This window comes from Stenella coeruleoalba, assembly GCF_951394435.1.
Source record: "Stenella coeruleoalba genome assembly, chromosome: 17".
In the NCBI taxonomy this organism is placed as follows: Eukaryota; Metazoa; Chordata; class Mammalia; order Artiodactyla; family Delphinidae; genus Stenella; species Stenella coeruleoalba.
The window spans coordinates 18033906-18057205 of record NC_137163.1 but is presented as its reverse complement, the minus strand read 5'-3'; the positions used below and the strand labels follow the sequence as shown (position 1 = coordinate 18057205).

The window sequence follows — 23300 nt, the reverse complement described above, 5'->3', positions numbered from 1 at the left end:
AGAAAGTATTGCTGTCACCTTTTGTAAAGATAAGGCGTTGGAAGAAACAATCTCTCGCTCAAGCTTATTCATCTAATAAGTGACAGAACTGGGAATCAAACTAATGTCCAAACCCCGTATTATGCTATATACCTATTAAAAAGAATGTTTGTTTCCTTCCCCAGACTCTGTGTCCTAAAGTGGGAAAGGCCAGGCATAAAAGTGGGTAATAAGTGCTAACTTTTCTGTTAAGCATTAAATTTTCTTTTGTGACAAACTAATTTATATATTATATAGTAAAAATCTTCTTACGAAAATATTTCTTTAGAAATTCTGGAGCACTGCTGTAGAGTTCCAAAGATATGTTTTGAAGTTTGAATGACTTACACAAAAAGTAATATAGACCGACCTATTTTGTGAACTATCGGGAAAGATTAAATATGCTGGGATGATTCATGACCATGTGCTGTGTGTCTTTCTGAAAGGTATAAATCAGCTACACGTGAAGAATGAATTCAAGTTTATAAAGCAATTATCTTTTATTATTATTATTATTTTTTATTTTGGTCCTTTACAATCTCTTTCTCAAAATGTTTTTAAATGAAGATCTTATTACTATAATATGTCTGTAATGACCTTAAATTATCATATCATAAAAAGTACTCAATTAATAAAGTGAAAAACCTAAAGGCATAAAACAGATCCCACTAGAGTAGATTACAAAAGCTTTTGTATTCCAAGTACAAAAATTCATCCTTATAACATAATAAAAACATTTTACAAGGTTGGCTTCAATTATTAAGCTGGACTAAGGTATTAAATTCTAACCCTAAGTCATAGTTGTTTGTCACAAAATCAGTACTACTTGGCAAATGCTTATCTCCTGAGTAAGAAACAAATGCTTTTGAGTTTGTGTTATTTTGCAAACTGATCAACTCACTAATGCAGTTGTAGAAAGAACATGAAGTCTTGCATATTCTGATTACATTACTTTGGCTTTTCAACTTAACAGTGGAAGTTTAAAAGTTTAAAAATTAAAAAAATTTTTGTTTTTCCTTTTCAGTGGCTCCACCCACAAGGTTAAGATATAATGTATTATCTCATGATAGTATCCAGATTTCATGGAAGGCTCCGAGAGGGAAATTTGGTGGATACAAACTTCTTGTGACTCCAGCTTCAGGTAAAAACACTCAACTGTATTTTTTAGAGTATTAGAAATTTTTTGCACACAGGGACCTAAAAATGTATTGTGCTAAGTGCTGCTTTAAGCTCATTTGAAGGATTTTGGTTTTATTTAAGCTTTGGAGCTTGAAATCTTACCCTCTACTCAAGAAAATAATGTTCCCCAAATTTAAAGAATAACTATTGGACTCCCCATAATTTTCCTCAGGCAAAATTTTCAGACTATCAAGAATCCTCACTACCTCTGTTTCAACGTGTATCAGTTCTTTTGGTCTATTGACAATTAAAAATTACCTCCAAAGTTTTAGCCTAGCCACAGCAATCAGAGAAGAAAAAGAAATAAAAGTAATCCAAATTGGGAAACAAGAAGTAAAGCTGTCACTGTTTGCAGATGACATGGTACTATACATAGAGAATCGTAAAGATGCTACCAGAAAACTACTATAGCTAATCAATGAATTTGGTGAAGTAGCAGCATACAAAAGTAATGCACAGAAACCTCTTGCATTCCTATACACTCACTAATGATGAAATACCTGAAAGAGAAATTAAGGAAACACTCCCATTTACCACTGCAACAAAAAGAATAAAATACCTAGGAATAAACCTACCTAAGGAGACAAAAGACCTGTATGCAAAAATTATAAGACACTGATGAAAGAAACTAAATGTGATACAAACAGATGGACAGATATACCATGTTTCTGGATTGGAAGAATCAACATTGTGAAAATGACTCTACTACCCAAAGCAATCTACAGATTCAATTCAATCGCTGTCAAATTACCAATGGCATGTTTTACAGAACTAGAACAAAAAATCTTAAAGTTTGTATGGAGATACAAAAGACCCTGAATAGCCAAAGCAGTCTTTTTTTTTTTTTAACATCTTTATTGGAATATCATTGCTTTACAATGGTGTGTTAGTTTCTGCTTTATAACAAAGTGAATCAGTTATACATATACATATGTTCCCATATCTCTTCCCTCTTGTGTCTGCCTCCCTGCCACCCTCCCTGTCCCACCCCTCTAGGTGGTCACAAAGCACCGAGCTGATCACCCTATGCTATGCGGCTGCTTCCCACAAGCTATCTATTTTATATTTGGTAGTGTATATATGTCCATGCCACTCTCTCACTTTGTCACATCTTACCCTTCACCCTCCCCATATGCTCCAGTCCCTTCTCCAGTAGGTCTGTGCTTTATTCCCGTCTTGCCCCTAGGTTCTTCATGACCTTTTTTATTTTTTCTTAGATTCCATATATATGTTTTAGCATACGGTATTTGTTTTTCTCTTTCTGACGTACTTCACTGTGTATGACAGACTCTAGGTCCATCCACCTCACTACAAATAACTCAATTTCGTTTCTTTTTATGGCTGAGTAATATTTCATTGTATATGTGTGCCACATCTTCTTTATCCATTCATCTGTTGATGGACTCTTAGGTTGCTTCCGTATCCTGGCTATTGTAAGTAGAGCTGCAGTGAACACTGTGGTACATGACTCTTTTTGAACTATGGTTTTCTCAGGGTATATGCCCAGTAGTGGGATTGCTGGGTCGTATGGTAGTTCTATTTTTAGTTTTTCAAGGAACCTCCATACTGTTCTCCATAGTGGCTGTATCAATTTACATTCCCACCAAAAGTGCAAGAGTGTTCCCTTTTCTCCACACCCTCTCCAGCATTTATTGTTTATAGATTTTTTGATAATGGCCATTCTGACCGGTGTGAGATGATATCTCATTGTAGTTTTGACTTGCATTTCTCTAATGATTAATGATGTTGAGCATCCTTTCATGTGTTTGTTGGCAATCTGTATATCTTCTTTGGAGAAATGTCTATTTAGGTCTTCTGCCCATTTTTGGATTGGATTGTTTGTTGTTTTGATATTGAGCTGCTTGTAAATATTGGAGATTAATCCTTTGTCAGTTGCTTCATTTGCAAATATTTTCTCCCATTCTGAGGGTTGTCTTTTGGTCTTGTTTATGGTTTCCTTTGCTGTGCAAAAGCTTTTAAGTTTCATTAGGTCCCATTTGTTTATTTTTGTTTGTATTTCCATTTCTGTAGGAGGTGGGTCAAAAAGGATCTTGCTATGATTTATGTCATAGAGTGTTCTGCCTATGTTTTCCTCTAAGAGTTTGATAGTGTCTGGCCTTACATTTAGGTCTTTAATCCATTTTAAGTTTATTTTTTGTGTATGGTGTCAGGGAGTGTTCTAATTTCATAGTTTTACATGAACCTGTCCAGTTTTCCCAGCACCACTTATTGAAGAGGCTGTCTTTTCTCCACTGTACATTCTTGCCTCCCTTATCAAAGATAAGGTGATCATATGTGCATGGGTTTATCTCTGTGTTTTCTATCCGGTTCCATCGATCTATATTTCTGTTTTTGTGCCAGTACCATACTGTCTTGATTACTGTAGCTTTGTAGCAGAGTCTGAAGTCAGGGAGCCTGATTCCTCCAGCTCCGTTTTTCTTTCTCAAGATTGCTTTGGCTGTTTGGGGTCTTTTGCATTTCCATACAAATTGTGAAACTTTTTGTTCTAGTTCTGTGAAAAATGCCAGTGGTAGTTTGATAGGGATTGCATTGAATGTGTAGATTGCTTTGAGTAGTAGAGTCATTTTTACAATGTTGATTCTTTCAATCCAAGAACATGGTATATCTCTCCATCTATTTGTATAATCTTTAATTTCTTTCATCAGTGTATTATAATTTTCTGCATACATGTCTTCTGTCTCCTAGGTAGGTTTATTCCTAGATATTTCATTCTTTGTGTTGCAGTGGTAAATGGGAATGTTTTCTAAATTTCACTTTCAGATTTTTCACCATTAGTGTATAGGTATGCTAGAGATTTCCGTGCATTAATTTTGTATCTTGCTACTTTACCATATTCATTGATTAGCTCTAGTAGTTTTCTGGTAGCTTCTTTAGGATTCTCTATGTATAGTATCATGTCATCTGCAAACAGTGACAGCTTTATTTCTTCTTTTCCGATTTGGATTCCTTTTATTTCTTTTTCTTCTTTGATTGCTGTGGCTAAAACTTCCAAAACTATGTTGAATAATAGTGGTGAGAATGGGCAACTTTGTCTTATTCCTGATCTTAGTGGAAATGGTTTCAGGTTTTCACCGTTGAGAATGATGTTTGCTGTGGGTTTGTCATATATGGCCTTTATTATGTGAAGGAAAGTTCCCTCTATGCCTACTTTCTGCAGGGTTTTTATCATAAATGGGTGTTGAATTTTGTCGAAAGCTTTTTCTGCATCTGCTGAGATGATCATATGGTTTCTCTCCTTCAATTTGTTAATATGGTTTATCACATTGATTGCTTTCCTTATATTGAAGAATTCCTGCATTCCTGGGATAAACCCCACTTGATCATGGTGTATGTGCTGTTGGATTCTGTTTGCTAGTATTTTGTTGAGGATTTTTGCATCTATGTTCATCAGTGATATTGGCCTGTAGTTTTCTTTCTTTGTGATATCTTTGTCTGGTTTTGTTATCAGGGTGATGGTGGGTGGCCTCGTAGAATGACTTTGACAGTGTTCCTCCCTCTGCTATATTTTGGAAGAGTTTGAGAAGTAAGCATGTTAGCTCTTCTCTAAATATTTGATAGAATTCTCCTGTGAAGGCATCTGGTCCTGGGCTTTCGTTTGTTGGATGATTTTTTTGTTATTGTTAACATCTTTATTGGAGTATAATTGCTTTACAGTGTTGTGTTACTTTCTGCTGTATAACAGTGCATCAGCTATATGTATATATGTATCCCCATATCCCCTCCTTTTTGCGTCTCCGTCGCACCCTCCCTATCCCACCCCTCTAGGTGGTCACAAAGCCCTGAGCTGATCTCCCTGTGCTATCTTTAATCACAGTTTCAATTACAGTGCTTGTGATTGGTCTGTTCATATTTTCTCTTTCTTCCTGGTTCAGTCTTAGAAGGTTGTGCATTTCTAAGAATTTGTCCATTTCTTCCAGGTTGTCCATATTATTGGCATATAGTTGCTTGTAGTAATCTCTCATGATCCTTTGTATTTCTGCAGTGTCAGTTGTTACTTCTCCTTTTTCATTTCTAATTCTATTGATTTGAGTCTTCTCCCTTTTTTTCTTGATGATTCTGGCTAATAGTTTATCAGTTTTGTTTATCTTCTCAAAGAACCGGCTTTTAGTTTTATTGATCTTTACTATCATTTCCTTCATTTCTTTTTCATTTATTTCTTATCTGATCTTTATGAGTTCTTTGCTTTGGCTAACTTTGGGGTTTTTTTTGTTCTTCTTTCTCCGATTGCTTTAGGTGTAAGGTTATGTTGTTTATTTGAGATGTTTCTTGTTTCTTGAGGTAGGATTGTGTTGCTGCAAACTTCCCTCTTAGAAAAAGCATTTGCCTCATCCCATAGGTTTTGGGTCATCGTGTTTTCATTGTCATTTGTTTCTGGGTACTTTTTTTTTTATTTCCTCTTTGATTACTTCAGTGATCTCTTGGTTATTAAGTAGTGTATTGTTTAGCCTCCATGTGCTTTTAATTTTTTACTGATTTTTTCCTGTAACTGATATCTAGTCTCATAGCAGTGTGGCCAGAAAAGATACTTGATACGATTTCAATTTTCTTAAATATACCAAGGCTTGATTTATGACCCAAGATATGATCTGTCCTGGAGAATGATCCATGAGCACTTGAGAAGAATGTGTATTATGTTGTTTTTGGATGGAATGTCCTATAAATATCAATTAAGTCCATCTTATTTAATGTATCATTTAAAGCTTGTGTTTCCTTATTTATTTTCATTTTGGGTGAACTGTCCATTGGTGAAAGTGGGGTGTTAAAGTCCCCTACTATGATTGTGTTACTGTTGATTTCCCCTTTTATGGATGTTAGTATTTGCCTTATGTATTGAGGTGCTCCTATGTTGGGTGTGTAAATATTTATAATTGTTATATCTTCTTGGATCGATCCCTTGATTACTATGTAGTGTCCTTCTTTGTCTCTTGTAATAGTCTTATTTTAAACTCTATTTTGTCTGATATGAGAATTGCTACTCCAGGTTTCTTTTGATTTCCATTTGCATGGAATATCTTTTTCCATCCCCTCACTTTCAGTCTGTATGTGGCCCCAGGTCTGAAGTGGGTCTCTTGTAGACCCATATATATATGGGTCTTGTTTTTGTATCCATTCAGCCAGTCTATGTCTTTTGGTTGGAACATTTAATCCATTTACATTTAAGGTAATTATCGATATGCATTTTCCTATTCCCATTTTCTTAATTGTTTTGGGTTTTTTATTGTAAGTCTTTTTCTTCTCTTGTGTTTCCTGCCTAGAGAAGTTTCTTTAGTATTTGTTGTAAAGCTGGTTTGGTGGTGTTGAATTCTCTTAGCTTTTGCTTGTGTGTAAAGGTTTTAATTTCTCCATCAAATCTGAATGAGATCCTTGCTGGGTAGAGTAATCTTGGGTGTAGGATTTTCTCCTTCATCACTTTAAATATTTCTTTCTTTCTTTTTTTTTTTTTTTTGCGGTACACGGGCCTCTCACTGTTGTGGCCTCTCCCGTTGCGGAGCACAGGCTCCAGACGCGCAGGCTCAGCGGCCATGGCTTACGGGCCCAGCCGCTCCATGGCATGTGGGATCTTCCCGGACCAAGGCATGAACCCGTGTCCCCTGCATCAGCAGGCGGACTCTCAACCACTGCGCCACCAGGGAAGCCCTCACACCAGTCAGAATGGCCATCATCAAAAAAATCTACAAACAATAAATGCTGGAGAGGGTGTGGAGAAAAGGGAACCCTCTTGCACTGTTGGTGGGAAAGTAAATTGATACAGCCATTATGGAGAACAGTATGGAGGTTCCTTAAAAAACTAAAAATAGAACTACCATATGACCCAGCAACCCCACTACTGGGCATATACCTGGAGAAAACCATAATTCAAAATGAGTCATGTACCCCAATGTTCTTTGCAGCTCTGTTTACAATAACCAGGTCATGGAAGCAGCCTACGTGTCCATCCACAGATGAATGGATAAAGAAGATGTGGCACATAAATACAGTGGAATATTGCTCAGCCATAAAAAGAAACGAAATTGAGTTATTTTTAGTGAGGTGGATGGACCTAGAGTCTGTCATACACAGTAAAATACGTCAGAAAGAGAAAAACAAATACCATATGTTAACACGTATATATGGAATCTAAAAAGAAAAAAAATGGCCATGAAGAACCTAGGGGCAGGATGGGAATAAAGACGCAGACCTACTAGAGAATGGACTTGAGGACACAGGGAGGGGGAACGTTAAGCTGGGACGAAGTTAGAGAGTGGCATGGACATATATACACTGCCAAATGTAAAACCTGTAGCTAGTGGGAAGCAGTCGCATAGCACAGGGAGATCAACTTGGTGCTTTGTGACCACCTAGAGGGGTGGGATGGGGTGGTGGAAGGGAGGGAGACCCAAGAGGGAAGAGATATGGGGATATATGTATATGTATAGCTGTTTCCCTTCATTATAAAGCAGAAACTGACACACCATTGTAAAGCAATTATACTCCAATAAAGATGTTAAAAAAAAAAAGCAACAGTGTTATGATGAAAGATATTTGCAAATGTGTTTTTATCTAGTTTAGACAACTGTTTGTCTAATGCAAAGACTATAACTGAAAGTGAGAATGAAAAGTGTACTAAAATTAGTATTATATAATAGCATTATACATATTTTTGAATGTCTTCACTTTTAAAATCTTGATTTCTGGTTAATAACATTTCTTAATGTACACAGTTAACCCACTTCTTAGAACTGATTTATCTTTCTGTTTTATTATAGGTGGAAAAACCAATCAATTGAATCTCCAGAACACTGCAACTAAAGCGATTATTCAAGGTCTGATGCCAGACCAGAATTACACAGTGCAAATTATTGCATACAATAAAGACAGAGAAAGCAAGCCAGCCCAAGGCCAATTCAGAAGTATGTATTTACAGACCATCAAGGGCTGCCCTGGGACTGTATCTCAGCTCTGAGTTTGAGTCTGTGGTAAATATTGTATCGATAACAGGTTAAAATCCTAGATTGTTTAGATTTGAAAAGATCTTCAAAGACATTTAGTATAATCTTCTGTGAGTTCCTTTTATCTCTAATATTCTCTGTCCCTTCCTTTACCCATTTCATGGTGCTCCTACTTATCCTTTAAAAAGGTTTTAGTTCTTAAATGCTCTCCCTGACACTGTCCACTGAGCCTTATGCAGACATCTCATCTACCCAGCACATAATAGCTGCTCAATAAATACTTTCAGGATTCTGTGAAGGGAGGTACTCTCTCTGCCCCCATAATGGTCTAGCAAGAGAATGGATGGGAGTGTCTTCATATTTGAGCCAGTTCTCAAATAGTAAGTTGGGAAAATACTTGACATACAGAGTCATTCTAAGCAGGAGAGAAAGCTCTGAGGCAGCCCTATCCATGTCTGTGCTGTTCCATTAGAAAGCTTTTCCTTATGTTGAATTTAAAAGTTGTCCACAAAGACCCTGATTCTTTTGGCTTTCAGGAAATATTCATTCATTCACTCATTCTTTTTTTTTTTTTTCCACTTAACAAGTGTATATTGCATGGCTACTAAGTGTGAGGCCCTGTTCTAAGCCCTGGGAACATGACAAATCCCTGCCCCCATGGACCTTATATTCTAGTGACCAGAGACTACAGCAACTCTCTCTTCCTGGAGATGACTTATCTAATTGGAGGGCAGAGTTTTGTGTATCAGGAATACAAACAGAAGAGGTCTGTCCTGGTTAACTTTCTGTGTTACTTCATTGTTAAGGTAGACTCTTTAAAAAACCCAACTCATTATTAAGGACAATTTTAAACATAACTTAAAAAATCAGCAGATTCATAAAATAAACCCCTAAATATTCATCAGTTGCTTCAACAATTAACCATTCTTTGTCACTCTTGTTTCATTTATACCCCCATACTCCCCTCTCTCATATTATTTTGAAGTGAATCCTACACATCATTTCAAATAACAATAGCTTTTTAAAGGGTTAATCCACAAATCGGGGAGGCTGTGGGTTCTAGAACTCTATATACAGCAATGTTCTATCTGGATTTTTCTGTCCCTCCCTTCCTTTTTTTTTTTTTTTTTTTTTTTTTTTTGCGGTACGCGGGCCTCTCACTGTTGTGGCCTCTCCCGTTGCCGAGCACAGGCTCCGGACGCGCAGGCTCAGGGGCCATGGCTCACGGGCCCAGCTGCTCCGCGGCATGTGGGATCTTCCCAGACCAGGGCACGAACCCGTGTCCCCTCCCTTCCTTTTTATCTTTCTCTTCTAGGTTATGTTTTACGAGACACATTTTGTGATTTTTCTTAAATTAAAAAGAAAAACTTTGTTAACCCGCTACCTCTTGAAACTTCTCAAAAAAAAACATTTGGTGAATCCACCTGTCAGCAGGACATACAGATGTTTTAAATGTTACATTCTTTTGAGATTCACAGTGTCTGGAAGCTCTGGGAAAGGGTTTTATGTTATTTTCAATATAAATCAGCCTTCTGTCTCATTTTATTGGCACTGCGCTTCAGTTTCTGGCCTCTGACATTCCTACATGAGTAAGGGAAATAACTTTCCTTAAAGTTTGTGAGAAGCAGTAAAAAGGACAAGGAGAAACAATTCATTTCACTTTAGTCTTAAGCTTTTGTGCGATTGATTATTGCAAATATTCCACTGACTAGCAGCATAAGAATCACAGGTAGCCTTAAAACTTTGCCAACAGCTATTTACTCAAAACATTTAAAAGGAAATGCATTTGTTTTCAGTTTGCTTAGCTCTGCTGACATAATCTTAGTGAAACAGTCCAACTTGTTAGATAAATTATATGGACGCATATATATTTTTTAGCTATGTTATTTTTATTGGCAGGTTAGAGGTCTTAGTTCTTCCCAAATAACAATTTATAAGAATGAAATTAAAATAACTTTGTTTGGATGGTTTCCTTTTCCATTTTGCATTTCAGTTATGTTTTTGCTCCCTGTGAGATGGAACTAAAGCCTGTTCTCCCCTCCCTGGAAACCTTTCATTCTTGGATCCAGGAAAATAATGATCTAGACAAATCCTGTGGATATAGGTTTGCAGTTAGTGTAGGGATTTGAATTTTTCATAAGTCCGTCTTCTACACAGGGAAACATAAGGAGCAATCTTTGGATTTTGAAGACAGAAAGGCATGTCTGAACTGTTATGATTCCAAATCTGGTGTGTGTATTTGTCCAAGCAACTTAACTTCTAGCCTCAGTTTCCTCATGGGCAAATGGGGTGATGGTTTGTGCCTATTATTGTGTGGATTAACTCACGTCAGCACACAGTAGGGGCATGGTTGCTTTTGTTGTTATGATTAATACCATAATACCATTAATACCATTAATACCACTTTACTCTTGACAGTCTGTTTTTTAATTGATTTTGCCTCCTGCGTGAGGAGGACAGAAGCTTGGCGTGACACGTGTTACATCTTGTATGTGACCTAGTGGCCCAATTCAAAGTGACTGTTTTTTTTTTTTCTTGTTCATCTGTAGAATGGATTTTGGCCGTATTTTGGCAAACTTTACTTTTGGCCACTATTTTTCCCTTTGGAAATATATTTTGCTAATCTCTGCCTGCAAAATCTTGCTCATTTTTTAAAGTTTGGCCCAAATGGCACCTTCCTGGTGAAGTTTCTCAGAGTCTCCACCTCTGCAATTATTCTTTCCCAGATCTATTTCTACTTTTAGTACAACTTTCCTCACACTAAAGTTGCAGACTTATTTTCTTTTACAGAATGAAAGCAATTTGAGGCCGTGGTCTATGTGTGGGTGGGGTTGAACATATAGATTTGGAAATTATCCACGGAAGGGTGAGAATTAAAACTGTGGGATGATAAAATTGTACGCGGGGTGTACAGGGATGCAAGGGAAATGTAGTTTATGACTGTGTTTCAGGAATGGAAGCAGAAAAATGATCCAAAGAATGAGAATGTAAAGGAGGGGTCAGAGGAATATGAGAACACCCAGGATAATGCATTTTTAAAAACTGAGAAAGAAAAGAATTTAAAGGAAGAGGTGTTCCAAAGTGTCCACGCCTTATAAAGAAATCAGAAGAAGTTGTCTAAAAATGGATTTAGAAAATGAGAAGATCAGTGGAAATAGCAGGATTAAGGCATCTTGTATTTATTATTATTTTTAATCATGGAATTTAATCTCTAAGTACCAGAAAGCCAAGGAAGGTTTCTATAAAGGAATCATAGAACTAGAGCAACCCGGCCTTGGCAGATGGCAAGTCTGAAACCCTTTTAGCAAAGGGGTGGAAGCCAGTAAAAAGAAGAGGAAGAGGAGGAGGAGATGATAAAGACAGGATTCATGGAATAATACCCTAAGAAGGCAAGAAGGATGGTTCAAAGGAAATCATTGCTTACCCTACAGAGCCAACCCTCCAATAAGTTTGCAGATTTCCATGAAGTGAATGCAATAATTAAATGAAATATTTTGCCATGGGATCACTTCCTCCTTTCCACAGGGTATTTTATTTGTGCAGATACCACTGCCATTTAGCGATGACTCAGGACAACTTCAGGTGCCAAGCAATAGCAGGGAAGCTGCTGTGGAGTGAAAAGTAAAGCTATTGGAGTACATAGGAATGAATGTATTAAAGGACCGAGAGTCATTCTGGGTCCATGAATATTTCATAAGGAAAGTAACGAAGAAATACTACTATTTATTAGTAGGGAAACATTTTTTTTAAGTTTGAAAGGAAATTATTATGGAGTTCCCTATCTTCTATTGCAGATAGACCAACTCCAAATGAGTATATTCATGGCTAAGATATTTCTAGAACAGGGGCCAGCTCACAGGCCTTCCAGAAATCTGAAGACGTGGCTTGAATCCTGTGCCAACACTTTCTGGTTTTATGAGATAAGTCTTAGCTCCTTAGCCTGTTGGTCCTTCATTCCCTCATGTCTGAAATGGGGCTAATCTTTTGATTTTATAACAATTATGAAGGGTTAAATTTATTTGATACATCTGCCCATAGTGAATACTCTACCAACGTAATTCTGTGATTTCCACACATTCCCATGACAACATTGAAAAAAATAGCAGCTCCAATCTTCTGAAATGAGATTCTACCATGGAGCTAATTTCTACGTAAAACTTTCAATACTTGCAAGGGTTTTAGTAAAAATTCATTGAATATTTTCTTTTAGACTTTAACCTAACATGTTGCTGTATTTTTACTTTTTTTCCAGTTAAAGATTTAGAAAAAAGAAAGGAACCAAAACCCAGAGTCAAGGTTTTGGACAAAGGAAATGAGAATAAACCATCTGTACCAGAAGAAGGTCAGATTTTTTTTTTTACTATTTGCTTATTTGGGGGATTGAGTTGTCTTAAGAACACAGGCAATACATACATCCTTGGCCTTTGGTCCCATCAGAGGAGTACAGATCTAATACGAAAATCTCCCTCAGCCCACCTCATTCCCTCCTTCCATCCTCACACACAGTAACTGTCAACACTTCCTCTCCCTTACTTTTCCATATTTATTACGTCACTAAGTTCTAGTGAGTTTATTTTCTATTGAAATACTGACAGAATCTGTTCATTTCTTTCCATGTCTATTGCCAGTACTCCGCTAAGCTCCCGTTTCTTTCCTGGTGTGCATTATTATTTAGCAAGATCTCAATTTGTTCTCTGCCCAGAAGTTAGAGTGATCTTTGCAAAACAAATCTGACTCTACGCTCCATGTACCACCCCTCCGACCCCCGCACATCTTAAAACCCCTTCCTTCAATGGCTTTCCACTGCTCTTAGGATGGAGGCCAGATCCTTATCAAGACTTTCAAGGCCCCTCATAGTCTTGTGACCTACCAACCTTTCTTCCTTCTTCATCTCCTTCTTTCTTCATCTCGCTGTTTAATTTTAAAACTTTACGAACACATTGCAAAAACTACATACTTCTAAAAATGAAATTGCAGGGTTAAAGGATATGCAAATTTTACAATTTTGATAGTCTACCAAACTGACACAATTTTTTCAATAATTTATTCTTAAAACGTACACCCTTTCCAATATTTGAAATTCTCAGTTTCAAAGTTTTCCTATTTCTTCTAATAATTTATAATTTTATATTTATATTAACTATATTATTATGATTTATTGTTAAATATATCAGGTATATAAAAAGTATAAAAATAAGTAATAAGCAACTTTATCCAGTTAAGAAGATAAATATAAACAGCACAGTAGGAACTCCCTATATATCCCCGAATATTCCTTTTCCTCCCCTTCTAAGAGGCTGCCAGTATTTGAATTCAGTGTTTATCATTCCAATATGTGTCTTTATCATTTAACTACATAAATATATGAATCCTGAAACCATATTTTAATTATGAATTCATATCTTAAATTTTGTATACATTTAATCAAAATCTATGTATACTTTGCAACTTGCTTTTTTCCACAAAATATTAGATTTTTTGAATTATCCATGTTGACTTATGTGAGGCAATTTATTCATCTTTGTTGTGTAGAATTCCACTGGATAAATATAACCCAATATATTTAACTCTTCTACTCTGATGTTCCCAGTATTTTGCTATTATAAAATTGCTATAAAAAAATTGCTCTAACTATTCTTATTTATGTTGCCTTCTGTACATGTGATAGAATTTCTCTAGCATATACACCTAGATATTGAATTATTCAATTATAATGTGTGCATATCTTCAACCTTGTTCATCTTGTCTATGGTATCTTATTATTTTATATGTTTTTATATATAATATTCTTTCCTTATTATGATTTCTTTTTCTAACTTCCTGAATTGAATGCTTATCTCATTAATTTTCAGTATTTCTCCTTTTCTATTATATGCATTTTTTAAGGCTACAAATATCCAAGTATTGGTTTAGCTGTATCACATAGATTTTGATATGTAGTTTTATTTTTATGTAGTTCATGCTATATAATTTCTAATTTCTACTAGGCTTTCTATTTTGATCCACAAGTTATTTAGAAATATATTATTTAATTTCTAAACATACAGAGATTTTTTAAAAGATATGTATTTGTTGTTGGTGTCTAACAATTGCATTGTGGTACCAATTTTTTAAAAAATTTGTTCAGACTTATTGTTTAAATGTGGTCAATTTTTTTTTAACCATCGCATGTGTTCTTGAGAAAAATTTTAATCTCTGTGTCTGGGAGATTTGTCCATTTCTCTTTGTAACTCTGGTAGTTTTGCTTTAATTAGAGGCTAAGTTCATGTAAACTAAGAGTTGTTATATTGTCCTAGTGAATAATTCTTTTTATTTTGTAAAAATTTTCCTTATTCTTAGTAATTCAATATTTGACTTAGACACTATTTTGTTTAATAGTCACATAACATATTGATTCTCTGCCCTTTAAGTTTCACCCTATTTGTGTTCTCAGGTTCAAGGTGAGTAAATCTTTAAAGAGCATTTAGTTGGATTTTAAAAAATCATCTCTTACAATCTCTGTATTTTAATTGGTGTCTGTAGTCCACTTACATTTTGGATTTGCCATTAATTTTATGCTTCCTATTATGCTACATTTTCCCCTTGTATGCCTTATTTACTTAAAATTGATCACTTTTCTTTTTTTTAAATACATTTTCCCCTCTACTGAACTAGCAGGTATTTAATTCTTTTGTGTTTTTTGTATGATTATAATTAAATTTTTAGTGTGCTTACAAAACCAAACTCTAAAACTCATCAGTATATTTACCATTTCCCAACCAATACAAAATTTTTAGTACTTTAACTTCAATTATCTACCCTCTATATTTTACTTAATTCATAACAAATACATTAATTTTAACGTTTTTGCCTCATGAAGGTGTAATATTTATAATAATTATAATTTTAACAGTCATTGTTTGTCCAGAACTTCCCATGTTTATAAATTTCTTTGCTCATTATTCCATCTTGCATCTCAGATTTTCTGCATGTGTTCAGTTTCCTTTAGAGAAAATCTGTGGTGGTAAACTTAACTTTATTCACACAAAAATATCTGCAGCCCACCCTCAGTTTTGAAGGACTAGCTGGGTACCAGATTGAAAGTTGTTGTCTCTAATCATTTAGAAGATATTTCACTCTCTTTTGGCTCTTGTTTAGGACAAGTCTGTTGACAGTCTAAATGTTACTCCTTTTCAGGCAGTCTCTCTTTTCTCTCCAGATGTTTTTCAGGTTTTCTGTTCTTTTTCTTTGGTGTTCTGTTGTTCCACTACAATAAGTCTTGTTATAGATCTCTTTGTGCTCCTAGAATCAGGATTTATAACTTTCACTGATTCTCAACCTTTAGTTCTTCAAATATTCCTTTTCTCAGTTACCTATTTCTTTCTCTCTTCCCTCTTTCTCTCTCTGTATTCAAATTATATTTATCATAGATAGTCTTTTTTGATGATCTATGTCTCTTAACTTTAGCATTTTCTACCTCTTTGATATTATCAATGACATTTTGGGTAATTTCCTTTATTTTTCTATTAGTATACTAATTACCTTTTTATCTCTTTCTAATCTGCTTTTTAGCCTGTCCTTTTTAATGAGTAAATCTTTCATTTCTAGAAATTATATTTGATTTTTTGAAAATTTTGCTAGAAATTTATCTGGTACATTGTTCCATTTTAGTGTTTTTTAAAAAATTATTCTGCTGTCTTAATCATGTTTATTTTATATCCTGAACCCAATAATTATATTATCTAAAGTATTTTAGGGGTAAATTTTTCTTTTCTTTTCTTTACTGGTTTTCATTCATGGTGCTTGTTTTCTTGTTTGACATGTCACTTTGATTTGTGAGCTCTTTTGTGGGAATTCTTCACAGCATAGTTTAGGAGTGAGCACTTCCAGAGAGGTGCCCCTTGGTTGCTACCAAATTGGAACCATTTTATGTTAATTTCTTGTTTGGGGATGCTCAAGCTTGTCAATGTTACAAATTCATATGACACTATGTAAATATTGTTTCATTTTACCCACTTATTTTAACATCCATTGATGATTCTTGCCTGAGTCAGCTACTACTATAATGTTTCTGAAATGATAATTTTCCTAACTTCATTGTTCATTCTACATTTATTAGGTGGCATTCTACTGTAAGGGAGATCTTTCCCTTCTCCCATATTTATTTATTTATTTATTATGAATTTTTATTTCATGTGATGGATTATAATCCATTACTATCATGTATTTTGATGCTCAAATTCTTCCAGAACTGCTCAGTGGGAGCTATTTCAAGGTGTCTCCTATGCCCTTTTAATATATCCCCATCATTCTTGAAGCTCTTCCTTACTTTCTGGCACAAACCTTGCATTCCAGGCTCCTCTTGTAGTTTTTGTGCCCTGTCCTGAAATCAACCACTTCTTCAAGGAGTTGGGTTTTTTTCATGGAGAATGGTATTTAGATACCAAAATGTGGTTACTAGATATGTTTATGCTTCTGGGTTGTCATTGTTTCTAGGCCCATTTATCTGAGAATACACACACACACACACACACACACACACACACACACACACAGAGTCTATTATCTATTTATCTATCTTTCTATCCTCTATCTTATTGTGCCTTGTATCTATCATTTATCCATACCACAGGGTTTATTCTAGCATTTCATTTTCCATATTTACAACTCTCTCTTCAAAAGAGTTGGGTAACATGGCTCCCGATATCTTAAATGCACCTACTTATATGCTCAATCATAGAAATAGTTTCAAACTTGCTAATTAAACACTTAGCAAAAAGTCTGTTGATTAGAATTCGATATTTGCCTTTAGTGTGGGGTATATATTAAAATATCTGTGTTCAAAAGGATCTTGGGTTAGTTCTTTTCTTCCCTCTTCCCTGTGGTTTTGTTAGTCATTTTTAATACAGTCAGGTTAATTTGTGAGTACAGAAAACATGAATGTGGTTCCAAAAGTAAAAAAGTATACAAAAGGGTAATACTCAAAAGAAGTATGACTTCTCCTATTTCTTCCACCCAGCTTTCCTCACCACCTTTAAATAACCAAACTCATTAATTTCTGATTTACTTTCCCTGTGTGCTTTTTTTTTTAATTTCTAAATATTTTTGGAGGATTTTACGTGCGAGTTCTCGGCTGAGTTTTGTCTTAGTGTTCTTCCAGGCAGTGCTTGAAGAATGGCGCTCAAGGTGAAACCTATCTTCCATCCGCGGATTAGAGTTTGATGCCAGAATTTAGCTATAACTAGATATTCCTAAAATGTCCTCAGTTCTCCTTTTCCCTGATGCACCTTCCTCTTGCTCTTCTGAAACATAGGTTTGAGTGAAGTGAATTGAACACAGGGAAATGAACAGTGAAAAGTGAGAGTAACATTAATATGTGTTCTGATAAATCCTCACAGACATCTGCAGAAGGACCTTTCATTCAGCAGTTCATTTGCTTTACGCACTGAACACATGTTTCTGGAGAGGCCTTTCCTGAGCCACTTTCACTAGGGGCTGTTTCAACATATTTATTGCAGTGATGAAGACCTGGGTGAGGGCAAAAACCTTCAGGAATTTTGTAGATAAAAGATGGCTTTCTCTTTTAGGGGAGGGTTCCCATGAGGTATATGAAGGGTCAGAGGATTCTGAGGGCACTGGTGATATGAGCGAATAGTCTTAAGAAGTAAGTTATAAACAATGGTGAGAATTCAGGCCAGAATTAGGGCTCCAGGAGAGTGAAGGGGAGGGTTAATGGGGCCCACTGGAGATTTTAAAAAGGTCTTCCCCACCCAAGCCTTGATGTACTCCTTTTTTTTTTGAATTTTTAAATTTTATTTTATTTATTTTTTATACTGCAGGTTCTTATTAGTTATCCATTTTATACATATTGGTGTATATATGTCAATCCCAATCTCCCAGTTCATCCCACCACCACCACCACCACCACCCCACTACTTTCCCCCCTTGGTGTCCATACGTTTGTTCTCTACATCTGTGTCTCTATTTCTGCCCTGCAAACCGATTCACTTGATGTACTTCTTTCCATAGCCCTTCTTTCAAGATGTGATACTTCCATGATTCACACTGAACCCTGATCTTTGTTTTCCCTGCAATCTACAGTCTTTTGGTATAAGAGTCTACATTGATAGTGGCTCAGATACAGTTGGACATAGTTCACATATTTTAGAATTTTAGTTTAGATGTAAAGAGCTAAGATCGTTAACAGAAGTTGCTGTGCAGTTGGTTCCTGGTTTGCCATCTACTGTACGTATTTCTTCAATAATCCAAATCCAACTCCCAGACAAAAGTGGTATTGGCCTTGGAGCATAATACTGGCACATCTGCAGCAAATGCTATTTCTTCTGTGTTGTCCAAACAGCTTTCTCCAGTTATTTTTGGTGTTTTGCACAAGAATACAGGACTTGATTGAAAAAGATAATGAGATAGAAAGAAAAAGTAGCATAGGGTTTCCTTGTTTTTTCCTCTTAATGATTTTTAAATTAAGATCTCTGACCCTCTTTGCGTTTTTTTAAATGAATTATTTTTCTCTGCAGGGAGAAGGTAAGGGGAGGGTCCCAATGCTCTGATTTTTAGGAGGGAAAAATAAGATGAGCTTAAGTTATTCTTTCCAAGGGTTGGCAAACTATGGCCCATGGGCCAATCCAGTCCTCTGTTTTCTTAAGTGGGTAAATGGGTTTTATTGGAACACAGCTATGCTTATTCCTTTATATACCATTTATAGCTGCTTTCCCACAATATCAGAGTTGAGCAGATACAACAGAGATCAGATGGCCTACAAAGACTGAAATATTTTCTGTTTTGCCCTTTTCAGAAGAAGTTTGCCAATCCTTGCTTTAGAATGTTTAAAACTTTTGAATATGTTGGAACAGAATTACTCACTGAACTGAGTAATTCACTGCTTTTCTAAGGCCAGCTGTCCATTTTGGTATTTCCAATAGGATGTACTCTCATATATATGCCTTCAAAGGATCCTACTTCTCATACTCTCACATTTGTTTTTTTTTCCTTACTTGAAACACGAATTCTCCCAATTAACATTAAATGAGTTAATACATATAGTGTCTAGAACATAGTCAGTGCTACATAGTTATTTTCTATTAATATTAGAATGTATAGTTTGCATGAATTACTATCATCAAAGACCAAACTTTTGTGTTAGTGATTTAACAATAAATGCATAGAAGAGATTTGGTGATTACCCTCCAGTGCTGAACACTGAGTTAGGCACTGAGAATTAATTGGTGATCATGGTAGGCAGGATTCTATCTACCCTCATGAAACTTACATAGTGTAGCAGGGACTCAACGTGTTTACCCACTGCCTTCTCTTGAGGAAGAGTCAGGTTTGAATTATACGGAGTTATGGTTGAGCATAGCCAGGGCACATGATTATTCTCCAGGTGTACTTTCACTTACTGGGATTGCTTACTTCCTATAATACTTTTATAGTTCTTGGCTTGCAGTTAAGAGATCAATTTGAAAGTTTACTGCTTTTTCCACTAGTTATTCTGGACCTTAAATTTGCTGAACCCAACACTGTGAGCTTAGTTTGACCAGGGTGGGACTGGAGAAAATTTTAATTCTGGTGATGCAGCAGTCAGAATATTGGCTAAAGCACAGGTGAGTGGGTGGGTTTTGTAGGTTAATTCTGGCTAGATCTTGACTTTTGGACACAAGGGGGAAGGGACTGAGTCTGGTCATAAACTGGACTTTGGGGTTAGATTGTGGGTGGAATTCATGCATTAAAGGATCTAGAAGGATGCCTGGCCCATGGAGTATGCTCCGTTAAGTGGTCCTCTCCCTCCTCTTTTTTTTTCTTCATCATCTTCTCTGTCTATTTCATTCTCCTCTTCTCTTCCTCATTATTCTCATAATAATAATTATTATCATTACCTAGACATTTGACATAGTGTACCAGCAACACTAGGGTGAACTAGAAAATCTCTGCTCATAAGCATAAGGAGAATTTTTGGAAGCCCCTCTGTCTGTGCCTGTGTCTTGAGTGGAAAAATGTCTCCTTGAGAATTTATAACCATGGGCCTGTACCACATACAGATTAGGCATTCACATTTATACTCTTTACATGTTCTGGGGTCCTAATATTCAAGAAATTAATTTTAAACTTGCTCAAAGCTGGTATAAGTAGGGTCCCTGGCAGAAGAAAACACAAAATCACCTTTGAGGCACACATGCTCAGCCCTAATTCTAAAGATTAACCACAGATAAAGCAATGCCAGAAAGAGTTAATAATCCAAAATTTTGAAACACAAAAGTAAAACCATGAGTATAAGTCATGAGACACAAATATGGTGGTCTCAGAATCCCATGATTTCCAATTATGAAATGATTACATAAATACTATAAAATAAACAACAATATTATTGAAGTCATAGAAATAGTCAAAACAAGAGAAGGATGAGAGACCATGAAAACAAGAGTAGGTAAGATTTAAAAAGGGACTGAATAGAACATAAAGTGTTCTGAAGAGTGCAAATGAAAAATTAGCCACACCCAGAATCGTGTTGGTGAAACTGTAAAACACCAAAGTAAAAGATAAGATTTAACAGACAAAACAGGATGAAGGGGGAATAAAAAGACTTGTAGAAGCCATTTCTAAGTGATGGAGATCTAGCTATGGGTAGTTGTCTGTTCTTCAATTCTTTGGCATATTAAGTGAAACCACTGTTTTAAATAAGTAATGTTAATTCAAGTTATTAATTTATTAAAAAAGGTTGAGAAACCCTGATCCAACAGAAGTGGTGATGTAATTTTGGCCCTGTTTCTCTTCACTTCTGCTCTCCAATCATTCCATAACATTTCTTAGAAGCATAGAGCAACTGCACAGGTGGTCTGTCAAGCCCATGGCATTAGCCATATGGTAGGTCTGAGTCTGAGTAGCCATGCTCAGAGGAGAAATCAGATCATATGAGTGGCTTTTCAGTCCAAGGTTCAAGAGGATAAACAGTAACATTTTTGTTAGAATATTCTTTTTTCTTCCCCTATTGAACTTTCCTTTTTCTCCCTTAATTTCCTTGTTACTTCTTGAGGTCAGTGTGGCTCAGTATATAGCACACAGGTTTTGTGGTCATACATCCCTTGGAATGAAATCTTCCCTTGCTTCCTACCTACCTCGGCAACCTAAGGCGTAGAAACCTCTCTAAGCTCCAGTTTCTTCATTGGCAAAATGAGCATAATAGCCATAACGAGTATGCAGGTTTGGGAAGATTAAATGCTATCAGGTTTGTGACATACCTGGAACATAACAGGTATGGAATGAATGTCAGTTTGCATCCCTTTTTCTATTTCCTTTTTTCTAGTGTCTTCTTTTCAAAGAGAAAATATTAGCCTACCGAATGCAGCAGAGTGTCTTACATTGTCAATAACTATTTGTTGAATATTTGGATTTGGCTTGTTTTAGACTCAAGGAGAGAGGTTCACATTCCCTTAGAGAAGATTAAGAAAGACTGTTTTCATGAAAAGAATATTTTTATTATAAGAAAGCAGATTTCAGTTTTTGCTGTGATGTAAAGCATTAAAATTCATGTTTTCAGGAACTCAAAAAAACATGAAACAGAATCAGTCATTCAGAAAATAATCATTGAACACCTGCAAAGTACATGATACCTGTGCATAAAATTATAAGGTTTCCCTGAGGGCAAGGGGCTGAGATTCTCCTAGCAGGAGACCGCCTGTTTACTCTGACTTTCCACTACCCCTGACCACTCTTGATAAGACATTTTTAAAGGATTTTTGACACCTCTTCTGTTGGCCTCCAACAAATTTTATCATTCTTAACCCATGAATTTTCCAGTGCTATAAAAAAAGATAGCTCTGCCTTAAGTAAGTTTTCAAATGTCCTCTTTTTAGTTTTTTTATTTTTTTCAGAGATATCTGAAGTTATCATTTTATTAATTTTATTTACATATATTTTAAGTTTTATAAGCCTATATGGTTTTTTTTAACATCTTTATTGGAGTATAATTGCTTTACAATGGTGTGTTAGTTTCTGCTGTATAACAAAGTGAATCAGCTATACGTATACACATATCCCCATATTTCCTCCCTCTTGTGTCTCCCTCCCACGCTCCCTATCCCACCCCTCTAGTTCACACAAAGCACCGAGCTGATCTCCCTGTGCTATGCAGCTGCTTCCCACTAGCTATCTATTTTACATTTGATAGTGTATCTATGTCCATGCCACTCTCTCACTTCGTCCCAGCTTACCCTTCCCCCTCCCCGTGTCCTCACATGTCCCCAGTCCATTCTCTACGTCTGTGTCTTCATTCCTGTCCTGCCCCTAGGTTCTTCAGAAACATTTATTTTTTGATTCCATATATATGTTTAAGCGTACGGTATTTGTTTTTCTCTTTCTGACTTACTCCACTCTGTATGACAGGCTCTACACCGTCCACCTCACTACAAATAACTCAATTTCATTTCTTTTTATGGCTGAGTAATATTCCATTGTGTATATGTGCCACATCTTCTTTATCCATTCATCTCTGGATGGACACTTAGGTTGCTTCCATGTCCTGGCTATTGTAAATAGTGCTTCAGTGAACAAGGTGGTACATGACTCTTTTTGAATTATGGCTTTCTCAGGGTATATGCCCAGTAGTGGGATTGCTGGGTCGTATGGTAGTTCTATTTTTAGTTTTTTGAGGAACCTCCATACTGTTCTCCATAGTAGCTGTATCAATTTACATTCCCATCAACAGTGCAAGAGGGTTCCCTTTTCTCCACTACCCTCTCCAGCATTTATTGTTTGTAGATTTTTTGATGATGGCCATTCTAACTGGTGTGAGGTGATACCTCACTGTAGTTTTGATTTGGATTTCTCTAATGATTAGTGATGTTGAGCAGCTTTTCATGTGTTTGTTGGCCATCTGTATGTCTTCTTTGGAGAAATGTCTATTTAGGTCTTCTGACCATTTTTGGATTGGGTTGTTTGTTTTTTTGATATTGAGCTGCATGAGCTGCTTGTATATTTTGGAGATTAATCCTTTGTCGCTTGCTTCATCTGCAAATATTTTCTCCCATTCTGAGGGTTGTCTTTTTGTCTTGTTTATGGTTTCCTTTGCTGTGCAAAAGCTTTTAAGTTTCATTAGGTCCCATTTGTTTATTTTTATTCTTATTTCCATTTCTGTAGGAGGTGGGTCAAAAAGGATATTGC

The 23300-nt window shown here is 36.0% G+C and overlaps 1 protein-coding gene across 6 annotated transcripts in view; it reads left to right on the top strand.

Annotated features, from left to right (window-relative positions):
• The window catches only part of COL14A1 (collagen type XIV alpha 1 chain), a 249516-nt gene that overhangs the window by 32010 nt on the left and 194206 nt on the right, over positions 1-23300 (top strand). For all 6 annotated transcript variants that reach the window (XM_079902459.1, XM_079902463.1, XM_079902460.1 and 3 more), the window contains exons 3-5: positions 1043-1159; positions 7965-8108; positions 12400-12489. In XM_079902459.1, coding sequence (XP_079758585.1) covers positions 1043-1159; positions 7965-8108; positions 12400-12489 — 351 coding nt within the window. The remainder of the gene's footprint in view (positions 1-1042; positions 1160-7964; positions 8109-12399; positions 12490-23300) is intronic.